At 41.7% G+C, this 15,735-nt stretch overlaps 1 protein-coding gene across 2 annotated transcripts in view; it reads left to right on the plus strand.

Moving 5' to 3' along the window:
• Positions 1-15,735, plus strand: part of LMBR1 (limb development membrane protein 1) — a 151,030-nt gene that overhangs the window by 52,577 nt on the left and 82,718 nt on the right. The window contains exon 5 of one of the 2 annotated variants that reach the window (XM_048837603.2): positions 13,071-13,174. In XM_048837603.2, the coding sequence (XP_048693560.1) occupies positions 13,071-13,174 (104 nt within the window). Of the gene's footprint in view, positions 1-13,070; positions 13,175-14,492; positions 14,513-15,735 lie in introns of those variants that run through there. The other variant, XM_048837605.2, reaches the window with a different exon arrangement.

Raw genomic sequence — 15,735 nt, forward strand, 5'->3', positions numbered from 1 at the left:
TATTTAAAAAAATAACTAAGAAAACATTAAGATTGCACTCTAAAGTGTGAAGTCAGGAAAGGGTTGCCTGAACATCCATAATTCTGTCCCCTTGTGTATGCAATGTAAGAATATTTAGATACAGGATCACTCGCTATTTCTCAAATACAGTATAATGTATCATTTTCCTGCAACCTGTCATACAATTTTTTTATATATTTTAAGTATTTTAATGAAACAAAGATATAGTTGACTAACTAGTTGAAATACATGTTTAACAGCTAAGTACTGTTCAGTTTTTGAAACCACAGCACTGAGTTCTTCAGGTGTTATATAGTGGATGAGGCAGTCAACTACAAAACAAATTGAGCTGCAGACTATACTTCCAGTAATTTTTCCACTATTACTCTTCTAATTGTTCTGTAGTATGTTATGTTGTTTGATTTATTATCCACTTCATACAAAAGTCTCTAGTGGACTTCAGCTGGTGCACACAATTAATATACAGTACTACAAGTTGCTACTGGGCATTTGATAAATAATATTTTGTCTTATAATTGAAAACTTCATTGTAATCTGTTCACACAGGAACAGAGTTAAGGCTAAAAGAAAAGGAGTACTTGTGGCACCTTAGAGACTAACCAACAAGGTGCCACAAGTACTCCTTTTCTTTTTGCGAATACAGACTAACACGGCTGTTACTCTGAAACCAGAGTTAAGGCTGCATTTTTAAACTTTTGCCTTTAAAAATCAGAATCTTAATGTTGTCATTGATGCACTGTAGTTTCTTGTATTGAATTGATATGTTAAGTATCCACTTCTGTGATTTTTATTAACAGTGGGTAAAATTTTTTAACCTGTTACACCTTCCTGTTTTGTTGGGTTCTTGCCTTGGTATATGATTGTAACTATTTAATATTAGTGGTGACTTTTAAAAAGTCTCCTCTTACTATATATGTAACTAGGCAGAGAGTGCATAATATTCAAGATGAGTAATTTTGTGTAATGAAAGTTTAAAACAGTTCCTGAAAATGTACTTAAAAATGGTAACATTTTCATTTCTGCTATTTTAAATGTGTCCAGCAGATGGAGGTAAAACTTAATGAAACTTGCACATAAACAGGAAGTAAAGTGCTGGGATATCTAAGCTGTTTGCCAAATGTGCAAGATTGAGTTGTTTGTTTCAGAATTGTTAAAACTTGTTTATTGCAAGTTTCCTCTTAAATCAATACAAACAAATACAAAAAAGCATCCTAGTGGGCTGATTAGGAAAGCCTTGTACTTTGAGATTTCATTGAGACTGTACAATATTCATCTAAAGTTAACTCTGCCAATAGATGAAGGCCTGCAAAGTATCTTTTATACAACTTTAGCACCCAGTCAGTACAGGGGGGGAGCATAAATATTTACTTTTCAGTTTATATTGTACTGCTGTATTCTCAAGGTAGTCCAACTGATTGGGAGGTGGGGTGGGAAAACAAAACTGAAGTGATAATGAAAAGAAAGGGGGAGAGGAGAACTTGTTGATGGCCACTTGCGTATACCAATGTAATGTTACTTTCTTCAGGTTTTTTCCCCCCAATAAATGTTATAATATATTTACTGAATGGGGGGAGATGTATGTGTATAAATATTAATATAGTAATATCCCAGAAGGAAGGATGTAGTTCCCATCAACCCTGTTAGTATACATATATTTGAATCACAGCTTCTTAAAAATCATAATCTTGCTTAACCTCAAGTAACCATTCTATAATCCACTTAAACAAAATGACACAAAAGAACATGCTTCTGAAATTTACCTGCTGTTCAGTGTATGTTTTTATGTCGCAAATGCTTGTTCTGTAAGTCAGTTGTTTACTTTTCTTGTGCATAGTAAGTATACATCTATCATAACTCTTGAAACTTTGACAGCTGACTAACAAAACCAGTCAAATTCAACCTTTCCATCTGATTTCTAGTTACCTAAATTAAGGCCACGTAAAGTGCACAAAGTGAAAGGAAATGAAATAAAAATAACCTCACAAACTGGCATAGTACTTCCCCTTTTGTATAAATATGGGAAACAGGAGAAATAATATTTCATGCTCACTGGTTTACTTACAGGGAAAGGGACTATGCAAACCTGCTTCCTTTCACCCAGTACTTGCAGTTAAGAGTGGCTGAGAGGCTCTTGCTGCAGTTTCCGAAGGGTGGCACGACTAGTGGCAGGATTTTCTCAGTTGAGGGGCCCTTTCCTTTGGAATTTGCTTTTCTTCATTCCTTGAGTCTAACAGCATTTGGGAATGTGGCACACACACACATTCTTTAGCATTTGAGTGGCTGCCTCCGTTATGTTGTTTCATGTGTGTTTGGGGTTTTGTGTAATTTTGTTTTCTGTAGCTGCAAGTTCGGGCTAAATTAAATTTTTTGTGCAAGTCCATTGACTTTACCAGCAATCAACTTGTACAATAGGATTTAAATCAGTCCATTCTAGCCAAAGGAAGGGAGTAAGTGGTGTGTGTGGGGGGGAGGGGCGGGCATGGAGGGAGAGGGAAGTGGTTTGAAAATTACTGAAAAAAAATTGCAGGGGGAAAAAGATAATCACTTACCTTAATCAGAACTAAATGCAAATCTCACCTCTTTCATAGATTAATAGATTCTAAGGCCTGAAGGGACCACTGTGATCATGTAGTCTGATCTCCTATATAACACAGGCCATAGAACTTCTGCTCTAGAAACTATTTTGAAGATCTTTTAGAAAAACATCTAATCTTGATTTAAAAATTGTCAGCAATGGAAAATCCACCACAAGCTTTGGTAAATTGTTCCAATTGTTAATTATCCTCACCGTCAAACATTTACACCTTGTTTCCAGTCTGAATTTGTCTAGCTTCAATTTCCAGCCTTTGGATCATGTTACACCTTTCTGATAGACTGAAAAGCCTATTAAATATTTATTCCCCATGTAGATACTTTCAGACTGTAATCCAGTCACCCCTTAACAATCTGTTTGTTCAGATAAATCAATTGAGCACTTTGAGTTTATCACTATAAGGCTTGTTTTCTAATCCTTTAATCATTCTCGTGGTTCTTCTCTGAACCATTTTCAATTTATCAGAGTCCTTCTTGAATTGTTGGCACCAGAACTGGACACAGTATTCCAGCAGCGGTCACACCAGTTCCAGATACAGCAGTAAAATAACCTCTCTACTCCTACTTGAGATTCCCCTTTTCATGCATCCCAGGATCTCATTAGCTCTATGGCCACAAGCCAGGAACTGGTCTGATGGCTTTCAGGCAGATATATAAGCCTCAATGGAGGAACAGCAGCTCTCTGCTTAATGTCACTCCAGGGCTTCGAATTCTCTCCTGCCTGGTAGTGACAACAGACTCCCTACGCCTTAGCCTGCTCCAGCCCTGCTTCTAGTCCTGTTCTTAGTACTGCCCTAGTTTTGTTCTCACTCCGGCCTTGCTCCAAGGCCGCTCTAGACTCCTGATTCTGGCTCTGACCCCCTGGCTCCAACCACTAGGCCTAACTGCCATGGTTCCCAGCACCAGGACCGACCATCCCCATCACGGTTTGACACGTATTAAAATGCATATTGTTGGTGCCCAGTTTACCCTGCAGTACAGATCATTCTGAATCTTTGACCTGTCCTCTTCATTATTTACCATTCCCCATTTTTTTTTGGTCTTTTGCAAACTTTATCAGTGTTTTTTGTCTTCTTCCAGGTCATTGATAACATTTTTTAAAAATAACATAGGGTCAAGAACCAATCTCTGCAGGACCTCACTGGAAGCAGAACTACTAGATTACGTTTCCCTATGTACAGTTACATTTTGAGACCTATCAGTTAGCCAGTTTTTAATCCATTTAATGTATGCTACTTTAATTTTATATCGTTCTAATTTTTTAATCAAAATGTTGTGTGGTATTAAGTCAAATGCCTTACAGATGACTGTTATGTCAGCACTGTTACCTTTATCAACCAAACTTGTAAACGCATCAAAAAAAATTAAGTTAATTTGACAGGATCTATTTTCCATAAACCCAAGTTGATTTGCATTAATTACATTACTGTCCTTTAATTCTTCATTAATTGAGTCCCATGTCAGCCGCTCCATTATCTTGCCTGAGATCGATGTCAGGCTGACAGATCTGTAATTCCTTGGGTCATCCCATTTACCCTTTTGAAAAACTGGCACAACACTAGCTTTCTTCCAGTCTTCTGGAACTTCTAAAATGTTAACAGTCCATCAAGCTCCAGAGCTAGCTCTTTTAAAACTTGTGGTTGCAAGTTATCTGTACCTACTGATGTAAAAATGTCTAACTTTAGTAGGTGAAGTTTAACATCCTCCATCGATACTAGTGGACTGAAAAGCATATCATCATATGCTAAGACTAATATCTGTCTTCCCCCCCCAAACACAGAATGGAAACATTTATTGGACACTTCTGCCTTCTCTGCACTATTATTATTAATTCTACCACTTCCCTCTAGAATTCAGGATTCTTTTTTGTTCCTAATATATTTAAAAAAACTCCTCCTTATTGTCCTTAACTCTGCTGGCTATGGATATCTCCTTGTGTCCCTTTGCTTCCCTTATCAGTGTTTCACAATTCCTAACTTCTGATTTATATTCATTACTATCAGCTTACTTTCTTCCATTTGTTATATATGATAATTTTCCCCCCCCCCTTTTTTTTTTTTTACAGCTGCCTTCACTTTGCCTCTAAACCACTTTTTTTTAAAATTATCACAGCCTTCTTTCATAGAAGATTAGGGTTGGAAGAGACCTCAGGAGGTCATCTAGTCCAACTCTCTGCTCAAAGCAGGATCAACCCAAACTAAATTATCCCACCCAGGCCTTAGTGAAGCCAGGCCTTAAAAACCTCTAAAGATGGAGATTCCACCACCTCTCTAGGTAACCCATTCCAGTGCTTCACCACCCTCCTAATGAAATAGTTTTTCCTAATATCCAACCTAAACCTCCCACACTGCGACTTGAGACCATTGCTCCTTGTTCTGTCGTCTGCCACCACTGAGAACAGCCTAGCTCCATCCTCTTTGGAACCCCCATTCAGGTAGTTGAAGGCTGCTATCAAATCCCTCCTCACTCTTTTCTTTTGCAGATTTTCCCAGTTGTGGGATTGACTTTGATGTGTAGGGCTGGTTTACACTTAGGTTGGCTTCACTATATTGCTCAGAGTTGTGAAAAATTTCACACTCTGGGATGTAATTAAGTTGACCTAAGTCCTGGTGTAGATGTCACAGGGTCAATGGAAGAATTCTTCTGTTGATGTAGCTTCCGCCCTTAGGGAGGTGAATTTACTACAACAGAAGAAGAACCTCTTCTGTCTCTGTAGTGTCTATGCTGCAGATGCATTGTTGCAGGTAGCTGTGCTGCTATAGCATTTCTAGTGCAGCCATATCATTATTGTTCCCTCAGTAGGTTCTAAAAGGACTACTTATCCTCTGTGTTGGAAAGGAAGAAATACAAATTACTAGAATTTCTGTTTTAAATACTTGGCACCAATCACATCATCTGAGCACCTCCTAAATGACTATATTCTTCTTCGAGGAGTGTCCCTATGGGTGCTGCACTGTAGATGTCCTTGTGTTCCTACTCTGCTGATCAGAGAACTTCGGTAACAGTATCCATTAGGTCTGCAGATGCTCTGTCTCTCGGGAGGCTAGCCCGCATGTGTGGGGTAAAACCCCTCAGTTCTATCTCAACCACCCCTGTTCATTAGTAGTCTAAGGTTATCTTTTTATTTTCCATACCTGTAGTTAGGGCTGGTCTCCCTGAGGAGATTGATGCTACTGCAATTGATTCAGCAGCGATCGATTTAGCAGGTCTGGTGAAGACCCACTAAATCGATGGCAGAGTGCTTGCTGGTCGACCCCAGTACTCCAGCTCTCTGAGAAGAGTAAGGGAAGTTGACCGGAGAGCGTCTGTCAACTCAGCACCGTGAAGACACTGGGATAAGTTGACCTAAGCTATGTCTACTCTAGCTACGTGAATAACATAGTTGGACTTACCCTGTAGTGAAGACAAGCCCTTAGTCTCCTAGTTACTGTTCTAGTTGTAATCTTCTTTTCCTTTCTTATTTTATCTTTGAAAATAATAAAAAAAAGACTTCAATTTCTTTCCTGCTTTTTCTCCTTCCGCCAGGAACCCTTTTCCTCTAGTGAGATATGCCCAGTTTGCTGGGCTTAAAAAAGTGCTTCACTTGTAAAGAGGCAATCCCGGGGGCGGACAAGCACTCTCAGTGCATTTGCTGCCTTGGGGAAGGCCATGTATGACAGAAGTGTGGTCTTTGACAATAACTCTGGCCTAAGATCCCACAAAGACAGAGTGCTCCACCAGAAGGTCATCTTCAATGAGGCAGTTCTGTGACCCCAGTCGCCTGGTAGACATAAGTTTTCCCCACGGCCTTCTACATCTAAGGGCTGTGGGTCAAGGAAACAGGCTGCAGACTCCTCTCATAAATCATCTGAGAAGAGACAGAGAAGTCCCCATAGTGAGCCCTGAAATAGCTGTAAGCGATCACCATCTCAGTATCGTCTGCACCGAGACCATCTCAGTCCAGCACCCATGGCTCACGGAAACCAACAGCGAACAGCACCACTCGCAGGCCCACGGACCCGATGGGTATGGGCATGGGCATTGACTCATCGGCACTGAAGGACAGGAGTAAGCACTCCTCTAAAAAGATGCTCCCGGTGCACAAGTCCACATCACCACTGCCAGCGATGGCTTGCCCATTACAGGAACGACTGGTGCAGGTAAAATGCCAGAAGCTATTGTGACAAATTTAAGGCCATTATTCAGGAGGGCCAATTAGTGGAAAGACATCGCTGCAATCTGCCACTGATGCAGCCAACAGGGTGGCTAGGTGAATCGCCATGGTTGTGGTGATGCGATGAGCGTCATGGCTCCATTTGTCAGGCTTCCTGAAAGAGGTACAGTCCACTGTTGAGGATGTTCCTTTTGAGGGCACAGAGTTCTTTGCCAGCAAGACTGATGCCTCCCGTCACACCCTTAAGGACTCCAGTACTAGCCTCCGGTCACTGGGCATCTATACCTGGACAAAAGGGACGATTTAATCCTCAATCCCAGTATAGACTACATGGGTCTCAGTAACAACCTCAACACTACTACAAGCCACAAAGAAAGAAAGGGAACTTTCTTAAACACAAATCACCTGGTCCACGATCTTTGTCCCAGCCCTCTACATTTAAGCATCATTTTTGACGGGCAGGTTGAGGTGCCGTTAGACCACTCCCATTGACCAACACAGCCAACCATCGGTCCACACCCATTTTGCCATGATTGGTAGCACTCCTCAGTGCCTGGGAATGCATAATATTGGACCAGTGAGGCCTCAAGATCGTTCAAACTGGGTACTCCATCCATTTTACTTCCCTACCCACTCTACAACACCCTTCCCTGTTCCTCTTCAGGACCCTTTGTCACGTGATTTTACTATGACAGGATGTAGAGCAAAACCTACAGTTAGGAGCCATAGAACCAGTACCTCAGCATCTACGAGGTAAGGGGTTCTACTCTTGTTATTTTCTCATATCCTAAAAGAAGGGAGGTTGGAGACCCATATTTGACCTCTGAGCGCTCAACAAGTTTGTCAAGGCTCAAAAATTCAAGATGGTCACTTTATCAATGATCATTCCAACTTTGGAACAGGGAGACTTGCTTTTGGCCCTTGACCTTTAGGACGCCTGTTTTCGTATCTCAGTCCTCCTGGCTCACAGATGATTTGTCAGATTCACTGTGGGACATGACCACTACCAATGCTCCCCTTTGGCTATCATCAGCTCCGAGAGTACTTTCCAAGGTTCTTTCAGTAGTGGCTGCTCCTTTACCTTTCCAAGGGATAATGGTCTACCCCTACCTGGATGATTATCTCCTCAGAGCCTGATCTCTCAGAAAGGCTCACCAAGTCATCAAAGCGACGGTGAACTTGTTTACAGAACTGGGTCTACAGATCAACATCCGGAAGTCAACCTTCACTCCAGTGTAACCTGGAATTCATAGGGGTCGACCGTGACTCGTTACAGGCCAAAGTCCTCTTGCTTCTACACAGGTTTCTAGCTTTAATCACGCTCATAGACACCTTTCAGAGTAGCCTTTAGATACCAGCCGGGCTTTGCCCCCAACTCTTGGGGCATATGGCAGTGGGCCCGGCGGTGATACTGCGTGCCAGGCTTCACATGCAATACCTCCAAATTTGGTTCAGCTTGGTTTACTGACCAAACAAGGACAGACTAGACAAATCTCTATCACCACCCACCAGAATCAAAAACTCCTTAGACTGGTGGAAGGACCCATTCAACATTTGTAAGGGGATCCCCTTCTTACAGGCATCACTCACTGTCGTTGCTCCTCACCACTAACGCATCACTCATAGAGTTAGTCGCGCATCTAAACGGCCTCAGAACACAAAGCAAATGGTCGCCCATGGAGATAGCCCTTCATATCAATCTCCTTGAGCTAAGAGTGATCAGGAGCGCCTGCACCCATTTCCTCCTGCTGATCATGCACAAAGATCCTAACAGACAACTTATTCTGTATGTACTACATCAGTTGACAAGGGGGAGCCAGGTCACCCTCTCTATGTGCAGAAGTGATAAGGCTATGGAATTGGTGCATCTCCCACAATGTTACACTGTCTGTGGCTTACCTCCCAGGTGCACAAAACTCAATAGCGGGCAATCTCAGTCACAAATTCCCACACGACGACGAGTGGGAGATACACCTGACAGTACTTAACAGCCTATTCAGACAATGGGGGACACAGTCCACAGACCTGTTTGCCACTCACCTGAACCAGAAATGTCCATGCTACTGCTCCAGAGTGGGGATAGGGTAATGCTCCTTGGGTGATGCTCTCCTCTTCCCTGGGACAGGGACCTTCTCTGTGTCTTTTCCCCATTTACCCTACTGTTGAAGGTCCTGCTGAAAGTAAACAGGGATGGAGATCATGTCATTCTGATTGCTCCTACTTTTCCAAGACAGACCTGCTACTGTCACAGCTTGTGATGTGCCCGCCAGTCCCTTTCCCGGCCATTCCACACTTCTCGCAGAACAGAAGATGTACCCTACATCCCAACTTGGGGATTCTCCACCTGAGGGCATGGCTTCTGTTTGGTTCCAACACCTAGAAGACTCCTGTTCAAGAGCGGTACAAGCGGTTCTATTACACAGTAGAAAGTCCTCAACACAAGGTACTTACCTGCAGAAATGCTTCAGGTTTCAGATTTGATGAACATCCCAACAAATCTCCCCAACTCCTGCGTCTCTTCCACAGATCCTAGATTATGCTTTGACCCTAAAAAGGTCGGGTCTATCTCTAAGCTCTCTTAGGGTTCACCTGGCAGCTATAACAGCTTTCCACCAACCTGTAGAGGGGTTCTAAGTGCTGTCACGCCCAACCGCTTAAGAATTTCCTCGAGGGTGTAGTAAACCTCTTCCCTCAGCTTCGACTCCCTACCCCCACATGGGAATTAAGGACTGAGTAGGCCCCTCCTTTGAACCCACGGCCACCTGTTCACTGCCGTGCCGATCAATGAAAACTGCCTTCTTCATAACAATTACCTCTACCAGGAAAATAGGAGAGATTGTGGCTCTGATGGTACATTCCCCTTACTTGGTATTTTTTTGGACAGGTTTATGCTCCGACCCCATCCAAAATTCATCCCTAAGGTAACCTCCCCATTTCACATGAATCAATTGATTCACCTTCCAATCTTCTATGCCAAGCCACACCAAGATGACAGGGAAGCTATATTATATACACTAGATGTCAGGAGAACCCTGGTCTTCTACTTGGATAGGACAAAGGCCTTCAGGAAGTCCCTTAGGCTTTTCCTCTTCATTGAGGAAAGATCCAAGGGCTCAGCAATATCAGCCCAAAGGCTCTCCAAGAGGTCTCAAATTGCATCAGACTGTGTTATCAAGTTTGCAACTTGACCCCTGCAGACTCTGACCTTGTGGAGTGTGCATGAACACTCTCATCTGTCACCACCTTCAAGAATGTCCCTATCTCAGAGGTTTGTAGAGTGGCGACATGGGTGTCAGTCCACACTTTTGCAGAACACTATATGATCACTGGGGACTCTGCCTCTGATGCCATCTTCGCCTCGATAGGTCCATTACCGATGACAGCATTGACTCCGAAGTCCCGGCCCTCCAGAAGGGGAACTGCTCGGGAGGCACCTACAGTGGAGCACCCATAGGAACGCTACTTGAAGAAGTTACTCACCTTGTGCAGTAACAATGGTTCTTCAAGATGCATGTATCTACGGATGCTCCACAACCTGCCTTCCTCCCCTCTACTTTAGAGTTCTTGTCTATGACTCTGCGGTAGGGAAGAAACTGAGGGGCATTAGCCCACACATGCTGGCTAGCCTCGTGGCACAGCACGAGGAGAGAGAGAACGCATGTGCGGGCCTTACAGACACTCCTACCAGAGTTCTCTGATCAGCAGCGCAGGGATGCAAGCACACCTACAGTGGAGCACCCGTACGGGGACAAATCTTGAGGAACCATCATTACTGCGCAAAGTGAGTATCTTCTTATGGTAGGAAAATATATTGCTTCTCCTTATATGATGAGGTGTCGGACTGAAAATGCTGCAGAGAGCAAGCCGCTGTTGGTTAGAAGGGCTCAGTCAATGTCTTATCTGTTTTGTTACACCGCTATCTTAGCTGCATGTTAAAATATAAGCCAGTGGTTCTCAGCCTGTTTACCATTGTGGGCTGCATATAGAGCTCTCTCTGTTATGTGGGCTGCATCCACATAATATATATACTACCTGAATGGCCCTGAGGATTTCACATGGGCCACAGCTGCGTGCTGATCGGGTTTCAAGCAGTCTGCAGGCCGCAGGTTGAGAACCAGAGATATAAAATGTTTCCACATTACATTTATTTGAAATGTATGGAAAAATCATTTCTGCTTTGTACAATGACACTTATGGGATCACAAAAATCATTGTAAAATAAGTTTCCCTTTTACAGTAACTGATGTGGGAATTAAATTCAATATGACTGTTCAGTAAAAACTCTTCTGTTTCATTGCAAATAAAACAGTAACCGTATAACAACATTGTTTAGTAAATATAAGTAAATATATTGAAAATATCTTACAGAAAACTTCTGGTAATAATTATAATGTTGAAACATGTCATCTAAAATATGTTAATTTTTCATTTTTGAATTTACTACTATAAGAATAGGTATGTTTCTATCATACAGTTCATATTTGAAGTGTGTATATTTAGTGTACCCATTGCTGTGGTGTGTTGGCACTAGTAAAATTGAGAACAAAATCTAAAGACCCATTTCAAAAGACTGAGCTTTTTTTCCACAGCTCCCCATTTTAAATATCACTATGATGTGTATGCTATCACTCTTCTTTTGTTGTAGGAAGGCTTAATTCTATGTTCAGCACATGGGTATGCACTAGATGACCTCTTGAGGTCCTTTCCAGCCCTACATTTCTATATCACTTTAAAGGTGGTAAGATCTGAGCTCAAACTGTTACTTAAGGAATGGAGTTTCAAATATGACTGTGCCATAAAGATTCTTGTCCCTGGAAACCTCACACTCTGGGAACACACTGTTTGATCATTGCTCTCATACTGGGTTGTGGAACGATATAGTCCATTCCTGAGAGTTGGTTCCCCAGCCCGTTTAGGGCTTGGGAGATCTAGAGTAGGATTTTGAAGTGCATGCTGTATTGGAGGAGGTTGGAGAGCATGCAAAGCCCTGGAGTAATATTTTCCTCTCAGCCTGTGTTTCTTAAATGAGACCCAATTGCAGCTGCCTTGTGGCTTCAGTTTTCATTCCCAAGTGCAGTGTGTGTGGCAGTAGTCAAGTTTATTGGTGACTGTAGTATGGGTAGACTGTAGGTAAGTCAGAAACTGATAAGGAGGAACACAGTGTCCTGCCCAGCTGGAGATGAGAATAGTGGAAAAATGTGTGTAACCACCAGTGACTTTGTCAAGAAGATCTCAAACTTTGCAAAATCTTGATTATTGCACAGATGCCCAAGGTGGAGGTCTAGAGTAATCCTTTCATACCTTCTAGCCATCACCTCCTCTGTCTTGCCTTTTTTCTGTTTTAGCCAGCAGCTTATTTCAGATAGACACGGGTAAAATGGAAATATCTGCATTTGATGTAGAGATGGTGTTATCTGTGTATTGCTGGCATTAAAGTCCATGTTGTGCCTCGATCCCCTCTAAAGGGAAGAATAGGAGGGGGAATAGAACTGAGCCGTCCAAGAATCAGTGCTGAGATGAGACATTGTACTGGAAATTATTATTCTGTATAGACAGTTTAAAAATTATCTGTAGCACGAAATGGTACCATCTTGAGGTATAATCCCTTCAGGTTTCACAAACTAAGCAATTCAGGGTTGCTATTTGATGTCGAATGAAACGCTTCTCAGAAAAGCCCAGTGTTCTGCAGGAAATGGGGTTAGTCATTAGGCAGGTGACACTTTAAGAAGAATCAGTATTGTGCTGGTGCTCAGGAATCTGCTTGAGCACTAGGCTTAGGTTGAGATTTACAAAGGTATTTAGGCATGTAAAGATGCAGGTAAGTACCTAGTGAGATTTATAAAAGTGCCTGAATTAAGTGTCTAACTCCCATTGCATAGGACCCAAAAACCTTGTAAATATGGCTCTTGGAAACGTGTTAATAAATTGTGAATATCTTTATAGCTTAAAAATCCCTGGTCAATCTTCACAAGAAAGGATACTGTAGAAAAATACAGTTTTAGTTATTGCAGCCGGTCTTCAAAACTTCCCAACAGTTTCAATTAGGTAAGGCAGTGTTCACTTTTGGCTTAAAATTTCAGGGCATTGAGGTTGCTGCCTTTCAGTGATGGATTATATGAATCTTATGTATATTTAAGATCTTCATTTATATTTATATATAAATTATTATACATGCTCTGTGTTTATCTAAAAAGCCTACCTAGTTGAAAGACAGTATAGTGATGTCAGGAATTTTAATAAGTTTTATTTTAAGATTCTTCAGTTTTGAAAAGTAATGTAAACATTTTCTTCTCATTTATTTCAGGTTTGTGGAATCTTGCTTCCCTTTTTTCCAATCTTTGTTTGTTTGTGTTGATGCCCTTTGCCTTCTTCTTTCTGGAATCAGAAGGATTTGCTGGCTTAAAAAAGGTAGGTAAATATATTATTTGTAGACTTATTAATGTATAAATACCAAGTCCCAAAGCTGTAATTACAATAGTATTAGGCTATTTCGTTTAGAGTGTGGCTGCAAAGGATAGTGCATACAAACTATTGATTTTACTGCAATTACATACAAATAACTGGTACAGTAGCAAAAAAATTAATTGGCTTCTGTACAGTTTGGACCACTGTTATGAACTGGTTTCCATGAACTTGTTTTATTGTAGTAAGCTAATTACATACTTTATTGAATTTTTTAGGCCTTGTCTGCACTAAACAGTTAGATCAAGCCAGCTACGTTGTTCAGGAATGTGAAAAATCCACACCCTTGAGTGACGTAGTTAAGCTGGCCTAACCCCCGGTGTAGACAGATTAGGTTGATGGATTCTTCTCAGGAAGGTGGATTACCTGTGCCATTGGGAGAACCCCTCCCTTCGGCATAGGTAGTGTCTACACTGAAGCGCCACAGCGACGCAGCTGTAGTGTTTCAAGTGTAGAGAAGCCCTTATAACTTTGGTTGCACATCTGTATATACCCCTTATTTGCTGTTTGATGTAATTATTTATTAAATAATTTAAAATGTGCTCAGTGTTGTACAAAACATAGTATACAGACAGGGACTGCCCTGGGGAAATTAAGATATAAGCAATGTAAATTGAAGTGGTGAAGGCTTCCAGGATTCTTGATGTTACAATGCAATGGCACCTGCACCATAGTTAAGCTAGTGTTAGAGTTGGGTTTTAGCAGGAGCTTTAAATCTTTGTTGTACAAATCTCATTGAAATGGGAAAAGACTATACATAAAATACAAACTTTGAGCTCTTTGAATTTTCGTAGTCAATTGGCAAAAAATGAATCCATACAGAGAATAAGTCTAAAAATTGCTCCTTTTTGTAGCTTCACTGTCTTTTTTTGTACCCCTTTTGAAAGAAATCTAAATCACTCCAGGACCTGTCCCATGTTTATATTGTTGCTCCTCGTGCTGATTCCTAGAATATCAGTTATAAATATATAGTGTTTGCCTATAGAGTATTTTATAACTCTTTAGCCATAATGGAAAACATATGTGCCAAGGTGAACCTGCTCAATTTTAATTGATGCCAAATCTGCTGTAGCACAAACACCATAACTCACATCCAGCAAGGGTGATGGGGAGAAAGGCAGACTTTTTCCTTCGCTTCTCCTAAATGTTGTTTAAATTCTCATTCAGTTTAGTAAGGCCACGAACTCCAGCTTTGAAGACAGCTATGAAAGAGCTTCTGAACTCTCCCCTCACACTGTCTTTTTATAAATAAGCTAGCAGGAAGCTTATGCAAGGTCACTGCAGGTACGGATCCCGAGTATCCACTATACTATACTGCTATTCAGAGTGACTAAACTACTTTGCATTATTCCATCTCTCACCACTAGAAATCACATTCCTCATCCAGAGCCAGAAATAGAATCCACGATTGGTGATCATCAGTATTCTGTTTTAACTAGTGAATAGCAGTGTGTTGTGTTTCCCTCGGTGCCTATCCATAAAATAATGGTTCTCAGCCTTTCCAGACTACTGTACCTCTTTCAGGAGTCTGATCTGTCTTGCATAGCACAAGTTTCACCTCACTTAAAAACTATTTGCTTACAAAATCAGACATAAAAATAAAAAAGTGTCACACACACTTACTGAAAAATAGCTTACTTTCTCAATTTTACCATATAATTATAAAATAAATAGATTGGAATATAAATATTGTGCTTACATTTCAGTGTGATACTTGAGCCTGTTTTTCATTTGTGAGCCTTGTCTGAAGTCCAAGCCCTGCTGCCCGGGGCTGAAGCATGTAGCTTAGCTTTACAGGGCTCCTTGTGTGATGGGGCCCTGGGCAGTTGCCCTGCTTGCCAGCCCCAATGCCGGCCCTGCACTTGAAAAATCCCCCACAAACCCATCCCGTGTTGCCCCCCGGGGGTCACAACCCCAGGTTGAGAAACACCGTTCTAGATGAGTTGAAAACCTCCTGGAAGATCTGCATACCCCCAGGGATACATGTACCTTGGATGAGAATCACTGCCATGGAGGATGCAGGTCTGTGGCAGCTCTCATCTTGAGAGCTTGTCTCTTTATCACCAGCTGTAAAGGCATTCATTCCTTTAGCTCTGGAAATCATCAGTTCAGTACTCTGTTAGCCAAGATGGCAGCAGTCACATTTACAGGTGTCCCACATTGGCATGTTTGTGGGATGAGAAGTATGCCTCATACTGATGATGATGGAGGGCCCAGAGGAACTGGGAGCACTATAGGAAGCCTGTTCTCCAGGCCACAGCCATTTTCCAGTAGTCTGTGAGAGGCTACAGAGTGTTTCAGGCCGTAATGGATGCAGTCTATTTCAAAGAGATTCCCTCCAACTAACAGGTTATGTCATATCCTCCATCTAAGCATGGAGGAGTGTTCCGTATATATACCGTCAGTAACTTTTAAACAAGAATAAAATGTTATAAAGAATTTACTTGCTCATCACAACTACACACACTTTTCAGGAATGTTGAGGTAGTCAGGAGCAGGACCATCAG

This window comes from Caretta caretta, chromosome 2, assembly GCF_965140235.1.
Source record: "Caretta caretta isolate rCarCar2 chromosome 2, rCarCar1.hap1, whole genome shotgun sequence".
Taxonomy (NCBI): domain Eukaryota; kingdom Metazoa; phylum Chordata; order Testudines; family Cheloniidae; genus Caretta; species Caretta caretta.